Source organism: Seriola lalandi, unplaced genomic scaffold, assembly GCF_002814215.2.
Source record: "Seriola lalandi dorsalis isolate HSWRI2012SDOR001 ecotype SW California unplaced genomic scaffold, Sedor1 jcf7180002054973, whole genome shotgun sequence".
Taxonomy (NCBI): domain Eukaryota; kingdom Metazoa; phylum Chordata; class Actinopteri; order Carangiformes; family Carangidae; genus Seriola; species Seriola lalandi.
This window is the reverse complement of record NW_019525523.1, coordinates 393,282-409,211: the sequence shown is the minus strand read 5'-3', so window position 1 is coordinate 409,211 and position 15,930 is coordinate 393,282. Positions and strand designations below refer to the sequence as shown.

Sequence of the window (15,930 nt, the reverse complement as noted above, 5' to 3'; positions counted from 1 at the left end):
TAATGACAATGTTCCACAGTTCCCTCAGTCATTTTCTACTATACGTGTAATGGAGAATAATGCACCTGGGGCCCTGCTCAGTTCACTCACTGCCTTTGACCCTGACCTCCATGAAAACCAGTATCTAGTTTATTTCATCCTAGAGAAAGAGATAGCCAACACCTCCATGTCCATGCTGTTCTCCATCAATCCAGAGAACGGTAATCTTTACGCACTAAAAACTTTTGACTATGAGATTGAGAAGGAGTTTCTTTTCCACATTGAGGCCAGAGACTCTGGCTCTCCTCCACTCAGCAGTAACGTGACCGTCCACATCATTATTGTGGACCAGAATGACAACGCTCCGGTTATTGTCTCTCCCTGGCGCGCACACGGCTCAGTGGTGGACGAAAAGATCCCCAGATCCACCGATAAAGGCTCTCTGGTTGCCAAGGTGATAGCCTTAGACACAGACTCGGTGCACAACTCTCGGATTACCTACCAGTTTCTACAACTAACTGACGCCACCTTGTTCAGTCTGGACCAATACAACGGAGAGATCCGGACTATGAGGATGTTCAGTTACAGAGATCCACGCCACCAGAGACTGGTTGTTGTTGCCAAGGACAACGGGGAGCCGGCTCTCTCTGCTACAGTCACCATCAAGCTGTCCACAGTGGAGACTGTTGTTAAGGCCTACTCTGACATGACTGAGGTTCCTCTAGAGTATGACATCTTCTCAGACCTCAACCTGTACTTGGTGATCGGTCTGGGCTCAGTGTCATTTCTCCTGCTCATCACCATATTGGTCACCATCGTGCTCAAGTGCCAGAAACCCAAACCCAGCAAAGCAGCTCCTCCCTGCAGGAACAGTGTGATCAGTGAGAGGAACTCCACCATCGCAGATTCCACTCTGGTGTCCAACGATGCCTACTGGTACAGTCTGTTTCTAGCAGAGACCAGGAAAGGAAAGCTGGTGGTCAGACAGCCTGTGCCAAAGGGCTCCAGATACATTGTGTCCAGTATACCAAGAGGCACAGGAGTGACAGACACTAGTGACTCAGCAGCTTCCACTCTGCAGGTAGAAATTATCACTCACTGCAGTTTGAATAAGGTTTTAGTTTCAACTTTAGTTTTGTGAGGAAAAATATCTATCCTATTGTCAACACAGTTCACACTGCAATATTTCATTTCATTGGCATTGTTTTTTTTCTTTTTGAGTAAATCTTGTTTGAGGCAAGTAAAAGTGTTAAAAAAGAAAGAAGAATGATATGTTTTGCAATTTCTACAAGGGTAAATTTCATTCCAAATAAAAAACAACAAAATCACTAAATAAGTATCAGGTTTGGGCATCGGTGCACAATATCTCTACCTCTTATGTCTGTTTTATACTAAGGGCACTTACTGGTTTCAATTTTCATGTGCGTGTGACCTCTTCATGTAGTAGCTGCCCATCAACTGCCACAACAACAAAATTTCACATCCATCACTCCGTCTATCTGTATTGTACCGTAAAAAATAATTCAAAAGTTGTGTTTTCATCTTCCAAAAATACAGTTAAGAGTTCAACTCCCAATATCACTCTTTAGATATAATAAGTAGAAAAGCCATATCTTTGCTTATTTAACCAGAAAATTGAAGTTAAAATAAGAATTTATCATCCAAATAGAAAGCCAAGAATTACCAACAAAATAACAAATATAACATTTAATAGAAACCTATCTGAAGAATGGATTGTAAATGAGAGGTTACACCTTTGCTTCATGAAACATTTACTATTTGGATGTGAAGCTGTTTATATTTGTCATTTTATAGAACAGGATTTCCTGAAAATGTCTTTCAATTGTAACTTCAATTGTAGATACATTTTTGTGTTACTTCAGTTTGTGGACTCATATCAGAGGAATGGTTGTCTTCACTGTTATATTCACTGCAAATGAAAAGAAAGTCAAGTCCAAAGTAGAACGGAAACATAATACACAAACAATCCATGTCAGACTTTTTTCAAACAAGAAAAGTCTTGACTTATGACTAATAATCTGTTGTATTTATTCTGATAGTGCTACATAGTATTTTAATCAATAATGACTAAACAGAATGCACTATACAGTTTTCTCTGTGCTGAACACTAAGTGTGGTGTATTTTAACAATCATGAGCTCTGCTGCCTGGGTGGTGCAGGTGTCCTGTCACTGTCTGCAGAATTAAAGAGTCAGGAGTTGTGTATGAACTTTTTGTGCTTTGCATCACCACAGGACGAATGCAGAAAGTTTTAAACCAACATTTTAAAATGACCGTTCTTTTGCCAGCATATAATTTAAGTTAATAACATGAACGTCTCAATCAATCAATCTATCTATCTATCTATCTATCTATCTATCTATCTATCTATCTATCTATCTATCTATCTATCTATCTATCTATCTAAGATGGTAAGTATGTTGTTGGAAGAACAAACAATTACATAGCTAATTGTAAAACAGTTTTTTTCCCCACTGTTATAGGATTAATTGTAACAAGCTGCAGTACCTGTTATAAAGGGTGATACTAATCATGCATAATCTGTGGTATATTTCAAAGCTAACATTTCATTCGTAGTGCCTCGACACCAACTCTGTGATCATAGGATACACAAATAATCCTCTTTTGTGCTTGCAATGACCTGACCATTGAATTGCCTGTTTTTTTTCTCCCCACTCTTAAGTACCCTAAGTGAAGGAAGTCCACTCTGCAGTTGGAGGTATGCAGGAGTCTCACTCCCCCGCTCCGGATGCCCTTTTTATGAATGATGTTACAGAACTTAGTGTTTGAGTTGTTTTTTGTGTTTGTTTTGTTCACAGTTGATGTTTTCTTTTATTCTTTTGTCTTGTTTAATTTGTCTTGGAGAAGGAGATTTTTTTAATTGCAAAGGGTCACTTAGTTGACATCACATGCAGTTTTCCAAATCTCCTGTGTTAGCCTCTTCATGCCCACTTTTCGGTTACTCATGTTACAGTATCATCCTTAAAGCCCACTAAAATATGTCTGTGCAATCTAACTACCACAATAATTGACACTACCAATATTTTAGGATTATGTCCCTTCCTCAAAGTTTTTGTAGAATTTGGCAAACATATAGCCATAATGACCTCGGTTGACCTCAGGGGACAAAGACATTAAGTCATAATAATCATAATGGGAATGATTTTACACTGATTTATTACAGACTGTGGTCCATTTTCAGACAATCAAGCAAACGTGGTGATCCAGATACACTAGTGTTAAAACAGGTTCCTGTCCTAGTCATTACATGACAAAGTGAAAGTCAAGTATTGCCAGTTTCTGAGCCATACACTTGTCTCTTGCACTCATAGAGTCCTAATTATTCAATACAAATAACATCAAATTGCTGCTTCACCTGAAGGTCATTGATTACAGTTCTAAAAAAATATCCTTCATTTCAACTAACAATGTTACCATTTGCTGGCTTTGCTATTTTTCACAATCAGGCTTTTGCAGTTAATACACGTCAAGAAAATATTGATTTGTCTTTAATTGAATCACTATGTTCTCAAAAGGGTGCTGTGCATGTGTAGATTAATCTGTGTTCATCCCCTACTGACTCATCACTTATAGATTAGGAGTGTATCTTATTTTTTAATGTTTGAATGGGATTGGTCTGTGCTGTTTCTGTATGATTGAGTTAGCCAAAAATGTAATTCAACTGAGTGTTACTGACTTCACAGATTGACACTTCTGAATTCCTGTCTCTCTGTAGTGTGAATTGTGACCTAATTCTTTGTGCAGGAGAGGCGCAAAGTGAAACCAGTCACCCAGTTACCTAGCAACCACTCTCCTTCACATAATTGTGGAGCATGGTATTCATTTATAGACCCGCTACCTCAGCACTACATGTTCAAGGATCTGCCCAAAACCCCTTCACCCACTCTGTTTTCTGCCTGAAGCCCCTGTCTGAGTGACAGATGTCGGCTGCATGAGATATGTCAGTTTGGCCAGTCACACGGCTCTCTTTTCTCTAGTTCTTCCCCAGATTTATGTAATTCTCTTGTTTTGTTGGCAGGAATCCACCACCAGCAGCAGCAGTTCCACATAAGGCCACACAACTCCAGCTGCACACTGGATCTACGCTGACAGGAAAGCTTCACTGAGGAGAGGAGAAACCCGTGTCCTCAACCCCACCCAATGTCCATCCTGCTCAGTCTGGTCCCTCTTCTTCACATTGTGTAGTTGTCATGTTTTCACACCAAATGGGCCGAGGTGGCTAATCAAAGACAAACACCCCCCCCCCCCCCCCCCCCCCCTTTAAGAACATGAAAAAACAATCAACAATGCCTCTCTGTCCATTATGCATGATAAGGCTGCATGGCTTCAACCACACTCCAAGACCTTCATACAAAACATTTTCAAGGAGACACTCGCAAAGAAACGGACTGTACAAAAAATTGCACCAGTGGATATTCAAAGAAAGCCACAACAAGGACTAAAAGAGTGGACACGGAAATGTTGAAATGCCTTTAAGAGACTGTTTTCTCTCTCTATAAAAGAAACACCTGTTGGATATTTCATTTTTAATCTCTTTGCTTCGTCTTGCTGCACAACAGCATTGATGTATTATATATCAGTTAACTAAGAAGTGAAACAGCACAATTAACTAAATGTGAGAAAAGCACCAACCTACGATTTTTAAGTGTGGAACTAACAGGAATCAGTGTTTTATAAGTGTTGTAGCTTTCAGTAGTTTTTTGTTTTGTACTTGACTTTGTGCTTTATATGTGAGCTAGGCCTAAATATATGAATGAGAGTGCTAAGAGATTAAATTAAGTTTACCAGTACATCAAATAGAAGAGTGAGGCCTTTAGCCATTATGTATCTGCCTTTCAGTTGTTTTTGCATGGAATAATCAAAGTACTTTGATAATTTTAGATATTTTATGATTTTGAGCAATCCATTGTCTGCAGTTAGGCATCATGGCTTAGTATTTTTCAAAACAAGATGGAAGATTACATTTTAATGCGACCACATAGACAAGTACAAAAGTGTAATACTTTCTGAATAAGGTCTTCTAAGATTTGTAATTTCATTACAAGGGTACTCTCAGCTTAAACTTAAGTGTACAGTCAGTGTGTATGAATGTTATGTCCACTTGGACATTATCGGAGAAAATGAGTCTAGGTGTTAAAACTGAACACAATTAAACACAGGTAGTCTTTGCGAATGGATAAATTAATGTCTCATTATAACTACTTTATATAGAACACAAACATTACCATGTACTTTCACTTTTTTAAATTTCCAAAGCCAAACTCTGTTTGTTATTCATGTTTAACATCTTCTGAGACTGTGTAATAAGTTGAAGAACTGATCATGAAGACTTTATGTTACAATGTTGAAACAACATAGTGGTGATTGATTTTACTCAATGAAAGCTGTGCTCATGTGTATTACTACTTTATGTATCTGTATATGCAACACATAAACAGAGATACAGACATGCCTGACGTATACAGTATACCATATGTCTGTATCTATACATATGCCTTTCCATTACAATATCAATGCTGAACTTAAGCAAAAACAGTGTAACTCTTGTGCCATCAGATTTATGGGATAACTAGTATGTGAAACAGTAAAACATTCAGAAATCATGTAGTCAAACTCTTTAGCACAGCTCACATTGCATTACTTGTATAAAGTTGTAATGTGTTATGGGAAAACATATACAGTAAGTGCTTTTGTACAGTGGTACTTTTATGGTGCAATATGTAGCAACTTGTGTAATGTGGGCTGATTGTATGCTACGGTCTGGTCTGTATGATCTATTAAACATAAAAATATAGAACGACAAAGTTAATGTTGCTCTTCTGAATCTTTTGTATCAAATGGCATGATCTCCCTTTAGGACAGCTGCATTATCATAAGTCTGGTCTAGTTTAAAGAAGAGTTATGTTAATATTCAAATACATATGAACAGGTCAAAGTCAGTCAAATGATATGTATGGTGACAATGTTATTACGTTGCCCCATTATTGTCAGCTAGTTAACCAACTTCCCTATATGATGCTGAATTTCAGGTTCATATTTTTATTTGGATGTCCTACTAGAATAGGTTTTCATGCTTTAATGTTCAAAAACACGTTATTTTTCTCACACTGTACATTTCTGCAGCACCTCCTTTCACCCTCTAAATGAAGTAGCCCCTGTCCCTTTAACAGACCCCTTTCCGCTAAGCCTAGTCTGCTCTGATTGGTCAGTTCCCACAGGCCTGAGAAGGCACGCCCACTGTGTTTCCGGGTAGAGGCTGCTGGTGTTTTGAAGAGAGAGAACAACCATAACAGAGTTTAACTACAAATCAACCGTGATTTTCGCCACAGTTACCGCTTGTAAACCGAAAACTTCACCACCACAATCAGGTAGAAATGAACAACATCGGGAAACAAGATGACAGTTTTCCTTGACATTTTCTTTATTCTTTATTTATATCTCTCATAATATTAGATCCGTCTTTAAGCATAAACTCTCTATACCATAAATATACACTCTGTTTTACGTTTGTCTTTACAAGTGCATCTGTGAGGAGAGACTTATAGAGCCCAGTGAAGTTGAAAGTATTTGTTGTGCAGAGACACATTGGTAACGTGAAGCATATACATGCAGCACAATATGTAATGTAAACACTTATGTCACACCAGTGACACCATCATGATTCAGCAACCTGTCTGGAATAAATAGTTTGATTTGCTTATGTAATTGAAAAACTGCTCAGTAACTTAAAGTATCAGCAGCTACTGTGAGAACTCTGTCCATGTTTCATAGAGTAACTTGGATATTTTCACTTTAAAAGTTTTTTACTTTTGGCAATTGCCATATTTATGCTTTAAAATGTTTGTCAAAGCTGCAGACGATCTGTTTGATTCCCTTTCACAATAATGCAGTGAATATTCTGTAAACACCATAAAAGTTTGACTGTGAACAGAAATATCTTTAGCTGCAGTTATTCTTTACTGCCTATATACACTCTCTAAATATAGTTGAACAAATGCCCAAATTCAGAACATGATTGTCTTAAGTATATAGACATTCTTTTTGTCTATAGCCAAGTTTGAAAATTGAATTCACATGAAACACTTTTTTTCAGATACTGTAAAGCATTTATTGTCATCACTCATCAATCGTAGCTGTATTTAGTGTTGTACTGTTTTGCCACAAGATCTGATTATAACATAAATCATGCATCAATCGTCCATGATAATAAAAATCATGATTTAAAACTTTATATATCAGGTACGCGTGTACAAGGGCACTGGGATTCTTGTGCAGATTTCTCAGTTAATTAATAGAAAAATACAATATTAGATTAGATTAGATTAGATAATTTAGATGAGCACTGCACAAAGTACAAGTACTCTACAATATAATGCATTTTAGCGTCTATATAGAAGTGCAAAAAGCAGTAAAGTGAAGAGTGATGTACATACTGTAGCCTACAGTATACAGTTTGTATACCTATAGAGGTATACAAATAACGGTGAGAACACACACAACAGCATGTGCATCAGTTATAGTAGGCAATTGTGGAGGTGAACAGAGACACCTCCTTTTGACTCCCACCAGCTTTTTCAAAACCTCCTCCACATATGGTGCCGAGTCCACAAAGACTTTTTCAAAGACAAGGTCCAACAAGTGGACAATGCTCTGTCCAATAATTGCCATACACAAAGACTCTGTTTACATTTTTTCTTTTTCATGTATGTGCCACTAAACAATGTCTGTTTAAAATTTTCTTGAAAAGGCATGTTACACTTTATATAATTTTTTATTTATTCACAAGTATATTTGTGTATCTTTACTTTATTGTGTTGAAAATGTTACGAAACTGATGTGCAATAGTAAATACATGTACATTACATAGGTTTTTGGGTGAAAAATAAAGGATTGTAACACTAACAGAATGTCAACTAAGTCTTCACTAGTTTCACGAGTTTGGCTCTGCATTCTCCATTGTGAGTTGTTTAAGAGACAGTGGTTGCATTATCTAATAAAGATGAATTTATGATGCCACATAAAGGTTCACACACACAAAATATTTAACTGAATCCAGTTTTACTTTATTGGTGTCTAACACAGATATGTGGGCTGGCCTCATAAATACTGTATAAAAGCATTGAAATGCCCAAAGATGACCTCACACAATGCCCGGTCTTCTACACTAAAGGAGTTGTGGTATTATGAATGTAGATGGTTACTCTACTAAATTGTCAGTATTTGTATTTGAGGTCAGGCTCCTTTCTCACAGAAGGGAATTAGGGCCACGTAAAAAAAAAAAAATATATATATATATATATATATATATATATATATATACACACTTATAAAAAAAATATATATATATATATATATACACATATATATAGATTTCTGACTTTTATCTCAGAATTCTGAGAAAAAAGTCAGCTTTCTAAAAAGATGTGGCCCTAATACTCTTCTCTTATACTATATCTTGCACAGGATAAAATGGTGGGCTGCTCTGCAGATCATTTTTTCCTTTCTTTAACAATGACTGACGTGTTCTCAGGGCTGGTGGTCATTGGTACCAGCTACTACTGACTTCCAGGAAGATTAATATAGCTGACATACAGAATGGAGTCTACAGCGACTCACAGTGTGCACTGTTATACAGTATCACCCCGTTCATGTAATTTATTTTCAATTCAAGTTCACTGCTCAGCCATTGTACTCCACAGAATGACAACAAGTGGTAGGTATAAGTGGTAGCTTAAAACCAGAAAGCAGATTTTTCCCTAGAATGCTCAGATGTGTGGCCTCTAGTTTGATCTCCTGTTTCCTCTCTGATACTGAGACAGTGTAACAAAATAGGAACACTGACTGCAAGTGTCAAAGAAAAGAAAATGTACCCTGTGAGTGTGTTTCCACCAAGATCTTTTTTCTACAGCCACACCGATTGGAAAACACAAGCTGTCATTCTGGACTTCCCCACCACCGGAGTGTAAGTACAGATTCAAATAAAACAACATTTTTTAAATCATATTTAAGATCTATAAGACATAAATAATGAAGACAAAAGGGAATCTATAACATAGAGCAAAATATCTGCAAAGTAAGTTCAACTACAACAAATTCTGGATAACAACACATTTGTCTTTTCCCTCTGTAATTATTCAGAAAAATAATCAATTCAAAACTCAAAAAAAGGTTTCTTTGTGTCTGAAATAAAGAAGAACAAACTACTTATAGGCTTAAAATTCAGGTGAAAGAGCACATGGCGCACTCTGTCCCAACCCCAGCAGTACTGTGGCGTTGCACTAACATGCAGCTATTAGGAGAGGTGGTAACACAGTTTAACTTTAAACACAGTTTAACTTTAAACTGTGTAACCATGTTTTTCTGCCACAAAAGATTGGGTGTGGACTTACTAAGTGTTGTTAAAATAAAAAGTCACTGAGGGAAATCTTTATATGTGATAATTAAATATTGTGTGATAACTTCATCACTCTGTATCCATTGGAATAACCATAGAAGTGGTCATGGTAGCAGTGATACTGCATAAAAATTTTCCGAGATTATTCTTACACCAAAAAAACAAACCAAAAACAACAACTTCCTGCTTTTAATATTTTTAGCTCAACTCACTCAACACTCAACACACATCTACTTCACTGAAACATGCAGACACCTTTCCTTAAAAAACTGAACTCACACAGCCAAAAATGAATCAATTACCATCACTTTGCATAGGCAGCATGCTTTTGTGTATTATTCAGCATCAAACAAACCCTTTCCATTTTGTGAGGATGAGTCACCTGGTACACAGGTGGAGGTACAAGAAATCGAATGTATTTACATTATTCAGATTCACTTTTGGGCAAGTAAACTAACTCTGCCTCCTACAAAGCTTCAATACTGTTACAAACGGCTCAGCCTGCCTTCAACAGTAAAAAATGTCTTCTTATGTGGCCTTGTTCACATGCAGTAAGAACACATCATTTGAACATTTAAGGGGAACTTATCTTTAAAATACGTATCCAGGAGGCAATACTCCCTTTACATGTTTTCTCTTTTGGTAAAAAGGCCTTAAGTCATTTATATATAGATCTTATACCTTCCATCTATGTGTATCCATTTCTCGACTGACTGAAGATCACTAAAAGTTGAAGATCACTATGATGCCCAGGGCTCAAGCCCAGTTAAGGTCCATAAAGAGCTTTTTTTTCTTCTAATCTGAGAATAATTATTAAATGGAATCAAATGCTTTTTAGAAACACTTTAAATAATTCAAGTGCAAAATGAGTGAGTCAAAAAAAGAGGGATATTTCCACAGACAGACATTTGAGGAAGTGCATAACAATACCTCTCTCATATATGACGGCAGTAGAAACAGGGTCCAGCTGTGTGCCTCCTCTGGGCCGTCTGCGATGATCACAGTCAGCATATCCACCTCGTGTGAAGACGTCATGTCCATCTTTATCCTGCAATGAAACACAATGTCAAAAATAATTAACATTTATAGGAAAGAAGCAACCACGTTATGTCTCAACCGAAGCTCTAAATATAGTCTGATGACTTGTACTAAAGGGCACAATTTGAAACGTGCATAGTTGTCATAAGAAGATGCGTTTTATTTATTATACTGTGATACAAAAACTCATCAGCAGGTTTGGTTAAATTTGGTTCGGTAACACTGTTTTACAGACTATATATGTTTGGAGGATTTTTTTCTGAATGTAGTCTACTGAATGTGTCTGTCTCACTTTCTGTCTCTTTGTGTGTGCACACACAATGACCTCATCTCTCTGGGGAGATGAGGTCATGCATGTGCAGGAGAGATTGAAAGTGGAAGCCCACAGGATGACTTATTTTGATTTAATATCCTCCATCCCTCAAAATTTTAGCAGCACTTCTTAGCACTCAAAAGACTGGTGTCTTTGTGATGTATTTTAAATAAAGAAAGAATGAAAGCTTTTATATGGGGTCTTGTCTAGATAATATTTTGTTTGGTTGGAGGAAAGTGAGATAAAAACGTTTCTCAGTTTCCTGTCTCATCACCACTTGACCCTGAGAGGAGACTCTCACACGGCCTGCTGTCTGCAGCACTGGTCCTCTGACGGAGGAACACACTGATACATGACACAACTATGCACCAATGTGGAACAAAACACTAGAACAACCACCAGCTGGCACTAATAGGCTAACACATGAACACCATACATCATGCTGTGATGTAGGCCTATTTTATTTATTAGCATATATGTGGGGTCTCTCTTGCCATGCAAAATTTTATAATACAAGACAAAATTTAAATTTCAAGATTGATATTTCTTTTACAAGTATTGTCTTAGCTGCAAGTCCATGCTTTTCCTTCTGAAACCCTTATTACAAAATAATGTAAATAAACTATAATGGAGGGATATGATGGGACAGGGTAACATGTATCTTTCATGTTTTAGAGAATTAACAAATTAAGGATGTGTGTATACAGCTGGCTTCCTTTGTCTGCAGCATTCACAGCTCCTCCCTCACAGATCCCTCCCCCTCTGTGTCCTTCCTTCCTGGGCGTACGCCTGCTTCAGCACCATGGACAGTGACCTGCCTAAAGGAGCTGCGTTGCCATGGTGACGTGCTGTCTGTTCGCTGGAGCTGGCGGTGTGCTGTGGAGCCGCCTTTAATTTCATATTCCGACAACATCACCCCCACCCTCCCTCCACCCCACAACACAGTGCATTATCCGCAGCTTACAGACATCAGATGAGCATTCTCTGCGAAATATTGCCGCTGCCTTTGCCTAACAACAGCTGACATTAATAGAAATGAGGTGCTTTAAAACAGTCTGGTATCCTTGGGGCGCAGGCAGAAAATCGGAGAACATGATGCAGAATGCGGCAGCGCACATGCACGCGCACGTATATGTTTGGCCTAAATCCAGAATCAATACGTAGCCATAGCAGGTGGGAGGGGTGCGCAGATTCGGGGTTTTTATCATGTAGGTCACCTTGTTTCCTAGCTGCTGTCAGTATAGGCATCATTTTTGTGTTTTCTCTCATATTTTTTCTGGATTTCGCCATGCACTGCAGCAGTGTGGACAGGCCACTGCAAGGGGAACAACGCACAGTTACATATGACCAATGTAGTGCTGCCATGGGCACATCAGAGCAGCACTTTCAGGTTTAATCCATGAGATGTCACTGCTCACCTCTGCAATAGGAGAACGGTTGTGGGAGTGTGCTGCGGAGACCGCACAGAGTTTAAACAGATAGAATGTGAATACCAGCAGCTCTACCTAGACCAACACAATACAAAAAATAAGTAAAGCTTTAACTTACGGATCCGTGATTTTAGAATAATTTACAATTCATTTACAATAGATTTCCTGGAAATAACTGTATAATTTGGCCCCACATCTACAAAAATAGAGCCAGTGTTGGGTTGATAAGTGTTCAACCATCAGGAAGTCTTTTGGTCACAGCGCAGCCGGTCAGCTAGGACACAAAACTGTGACATTTGCCACATTTGAAAGCACATAATTCAACATATAAGCTGAATATTTTCCAATAATAAATTATAACATAATCTTTATATGTGTTTGGATGTGACGTTTGATACAAAGAAATTCATTTTCACTATGATAAGTACAGAATTTCGTTGCTCTTTCCAGGAACCGTTTTGTTCTTTTTCTATTGCCTTTTGCATTCACTGTGACAATATTAAAGGTCAACTGTTTTAACCACAGTGATTTTGATGACAAATATTTACCAGCTATTTGTGGGAAACATGTACTTTAATACAGCGGGGCACAATAAAAATAGCATGCAACTTGAAATAGGACTTTTGGAAAAAGAAGACCAACTCTTAGCTCCACTCATTAATTGTGATTTTCAGGATCGGTTTGTAAGACTCATCCTTTAACACCTACTTTCATATTAAAATTTTAAAGACCATTCTCATAAATGGTGTGATTATAATTTCTACTTCAATGTACTGCCTAAATGCACATTCGGGATGGTTTTTCGGAGAAAAAAACTTATTAAACTGGAAGTAACCCTTTTATCAGCAACGCTGCAGTAACAAAAGGTGGTGCTGTTACACTACATATCACTACGATGGTTCTCTGTGAGAGGGATGCATCTTTTTTCATGTACATTCAGTAAGAACCCAACGACAGGGGTTGAAAGAACCGACTGAACAGCCTTCATCCTTTTGCTAGAATGATGGTGATGGTTCTCGCAGGCCTTTCTTGTTTATTATCCCTAACAGGAAACTAAAAATCCTGCAAGAATCTTGCTGACGGATTTAAGACTGTGGATTAAAAGGTTTTTTCCCAAAACATGGCGATAACGGGCATCAGAGGACAGTGGCTGGATATGTGGATTTTCTTTTGTCTGGTACTCTTGATTGGGATTAAATTGGAAGGGATCACTGCTCAAATAAGGTATTCCATTCAGGAAGAACTCAAATCAGGGGCGGCAGTTGGGAATGTGGCCAAAGACCTTGGGTTAGATCTTGCAAGACTGACAGACAGAAATCTTCGCGTCGTGTCAGGAACAAAGCAGGATCTGTTTAACGTAAATCCGAGAGATGGAGTTTTGTTAGTCAACCAGAGAGTAGACAGAGAGGAGCTATGTGCAAAAACTATTCCATGCATCACAAATCTGAAAGCAGTTGTAGAAAATCCTCTGGAAATGCACCAGGTAGTTATAGAAATACTCGATGTAAACGACAATTCGCCGAGATTTCCCGAAGAAAACTACACATTAGAGGTGCTGGAGTCCGCCGTAGTTGGATCGCGATTTCAAGTGGAAGGAGCCCACGACTTGGATGTTGGTTTGAATTCCTTACAGTCATATAAACTAAACCATAACCAGTATTTTCGCCTGGAAACGGAGGAATTTGGGGAGGACGGAAAAGTTCCGTTCCTGATTTTACAACGACCTTTGGATAGAGAACAGACTGCTCAACTCTGGTTACTATTAACAGCTACAGACGGAGGAAAACCATCAAAATCTGGTACAATTAATATCACTGTTATTGTGTCTGATATAAATGACAACTCACCGGTGTGTGATAAACAGAAATACACCATAACAATAAAAGAAAACGCACCTCCAGGGACATTCCTGTTGATAGTAAATGCATCTGACTCGGATGAGGGGATGAACGGTGAGATAGAATATTCTTTAAGGAGTAAACTTAGAGGACTCTCATCTGACCCGTTTGATCTGGATAGCAGAACTGGCAAACTAACAGTAAAAGAAGGCCTTGATTACGAGGAAAAGCAAGTCTATGAGATTAAGGTGCTGGCTGCGGACAAAGGTGCCGTGTCTCTCTCCACACCATGCAACGTGGTTGTTAGAGTGGAAGATGTGAATGATAACCAACCCGAAATAGAGATCACATCCCTTTCAAGTCGAATTCCAGAGGATGCACCTCTTGGCACGGTGGTAGCGTTGATGGGTGTGACGGACCTTGACTCAGGTGTGAATGGACAGGTGGTCTGCAGTGTGCCCGGACATTTACCTTTTGACTTAAAGCCATCTCCTGACGGACAGTCATTCTCTTTGGTCACCAATGATTTCTTGGATAAGGAAACAATACATACGTATGACATTACAATAACGGCAAAAGACTTGGGGATCCCCTCCCTTTCATCTACGAAGGTGATACAGGTAGATGTGCTTGATGTTAATGATAACAGTCCTTTGTTCACTGAAAGCCCATATACTTTTTATGTGCCTGAAAATAACAAGGCTGGGAAGTCATTTTTTTCAGTGAGCGCAACAGATGCTGATGGAGGTGAAAATGCAGCAGTCACATATTCACTTGACCGAAAAAGTCCGGGGCCAACTGTAACCTCCTTTTTAAACATGAACGAAGCCAATGGCACGATTTCAGCCTTGAAAAGTTTTGATTTTGAAACACTGAAAAATTTCCACTTCCACGTTGTTGCGTCAGATTCTGGAACTCCGTCACTAAGCAGCAACGTCACAGTGAACGTGTTCATTCTGGATCAGAACGACAACGCTCCAGTCATCCTGTATCCAATCAACTCTAACGGTTCTGCTGAAGGTGTGGAGGAGATTCCCCGCAACGTGAACGCAGGACACTTGGTGACTAAAGTCAGAGCCTATGACGCTGATATAGGATATAACGGCTGGTTACTGTTTTCACTGCAGGAAGTTACTGACCACAGTCTCTTTGGTTTGGACCGCTATACAGGACAGATCAGAACACTTCGCTCATTCACAGAGACAGACGAGGCTGAACATAAACTGGTCATACTGGTCAAAGACAATGGAAACGTTTCACTCTCAGCAACAGCTACTGTGATTGTCAAACTTGTGGAGCCCAAAGAGGCTTTTGCAGCTTCTGATGTTGTCAGGAAGGGAAACGACCAAGGAGAAAATAATATCATATTTTATTTGATTGTAACGTTGGGATCAGTGTCTGTACTTTTTCTAATCAGTATCATCGTGCTGATTGCAATGCAGTGCTCAAAATCCACAGACTATTCTTCTAAATATCTACAAGAGACTAATTATGATGGGACACTGTGTCACAGCATCCAGTACAGATCTGGAGACAAACGGTACATGTTAGTTGGACCCAGAATGAGTATAGGATCTACTATAGTCCCCAGCAGCCATGCGAATACACTAGTGCTCCCTGACAGGAGGAGAACATCTGAAGAGGTAAGAGCTTGAAAACAATGTGATATATAACATGTTTATGTGCATCACGCTCCATCATTGCTCTCTGCTCTATGGCATATTTTCTCTTCTTTATCCTTCTAAAGCCCCTAGTCAAAAGAACAATACCAAACAACTTGACATGATCTCTACCCCTTCACAAGTCTGATTAGAAGTTTAATGCTTATTATTTGGATCTTTACTCGTTAGCCTGACTTCATTTAGAGATACAATATTCACCCAACATTGTTTGCTGC

At 38.6% G+C, this 15,930-nt stretch overlaps 1 protein-coding gene and 1 pseudogene across 1 annotated transcript; both read left to right on the top strand.

Moving 5' to 3' along the window:
• The first annotated feature begins 9 nt into the window (after positions 1-9).
• Positions 10-5,829, top strand: LOC111646531 (protocadherin alpha-C2-like). Its single transcript, XM_023396046.2, has 2 exons — positions 10-1,060; positions 4,039-5,829. The coding sequence occupies exons 1-2, from the start codon at positions 50-52 to the stop codon at positions 4,069-4,071; spliced, it is 1,044 nt and encodes a 347-aa protein (XP_023251814.2). The 5' UTR covers positions 10-49; the 3' UTR covers positions 4,072-5,829.
• Positions 5,830-13,227: 7,398 nt separating this feature from the next.
• Positions 13,228-15,688, top strand: LOC111646606 (protocadherin alpha-4 pseudogene; annotated as a pseudogene).
• The last annotated feature ends 242 nt before the right edge of the window (positions 15,689-15,930 follow it).

Excerpts from the sequence above, each read along its gene's own strand:
- LOC111646531 (XM_023396046.2), top strand. The coding sequence starts at position 50 with ATGGAGAATAATGCACCTGGGGCCCTGCTCAGTTCACTCACTGCCTTT. Across the intron at positions 1,061-4,038 it reads CAGCAGCTTCCACTCTGCAG|GAATCCACCACCAGCAGCAG; the intron begins GTAGAAATTATC and ends TTTTGTTGGCAG.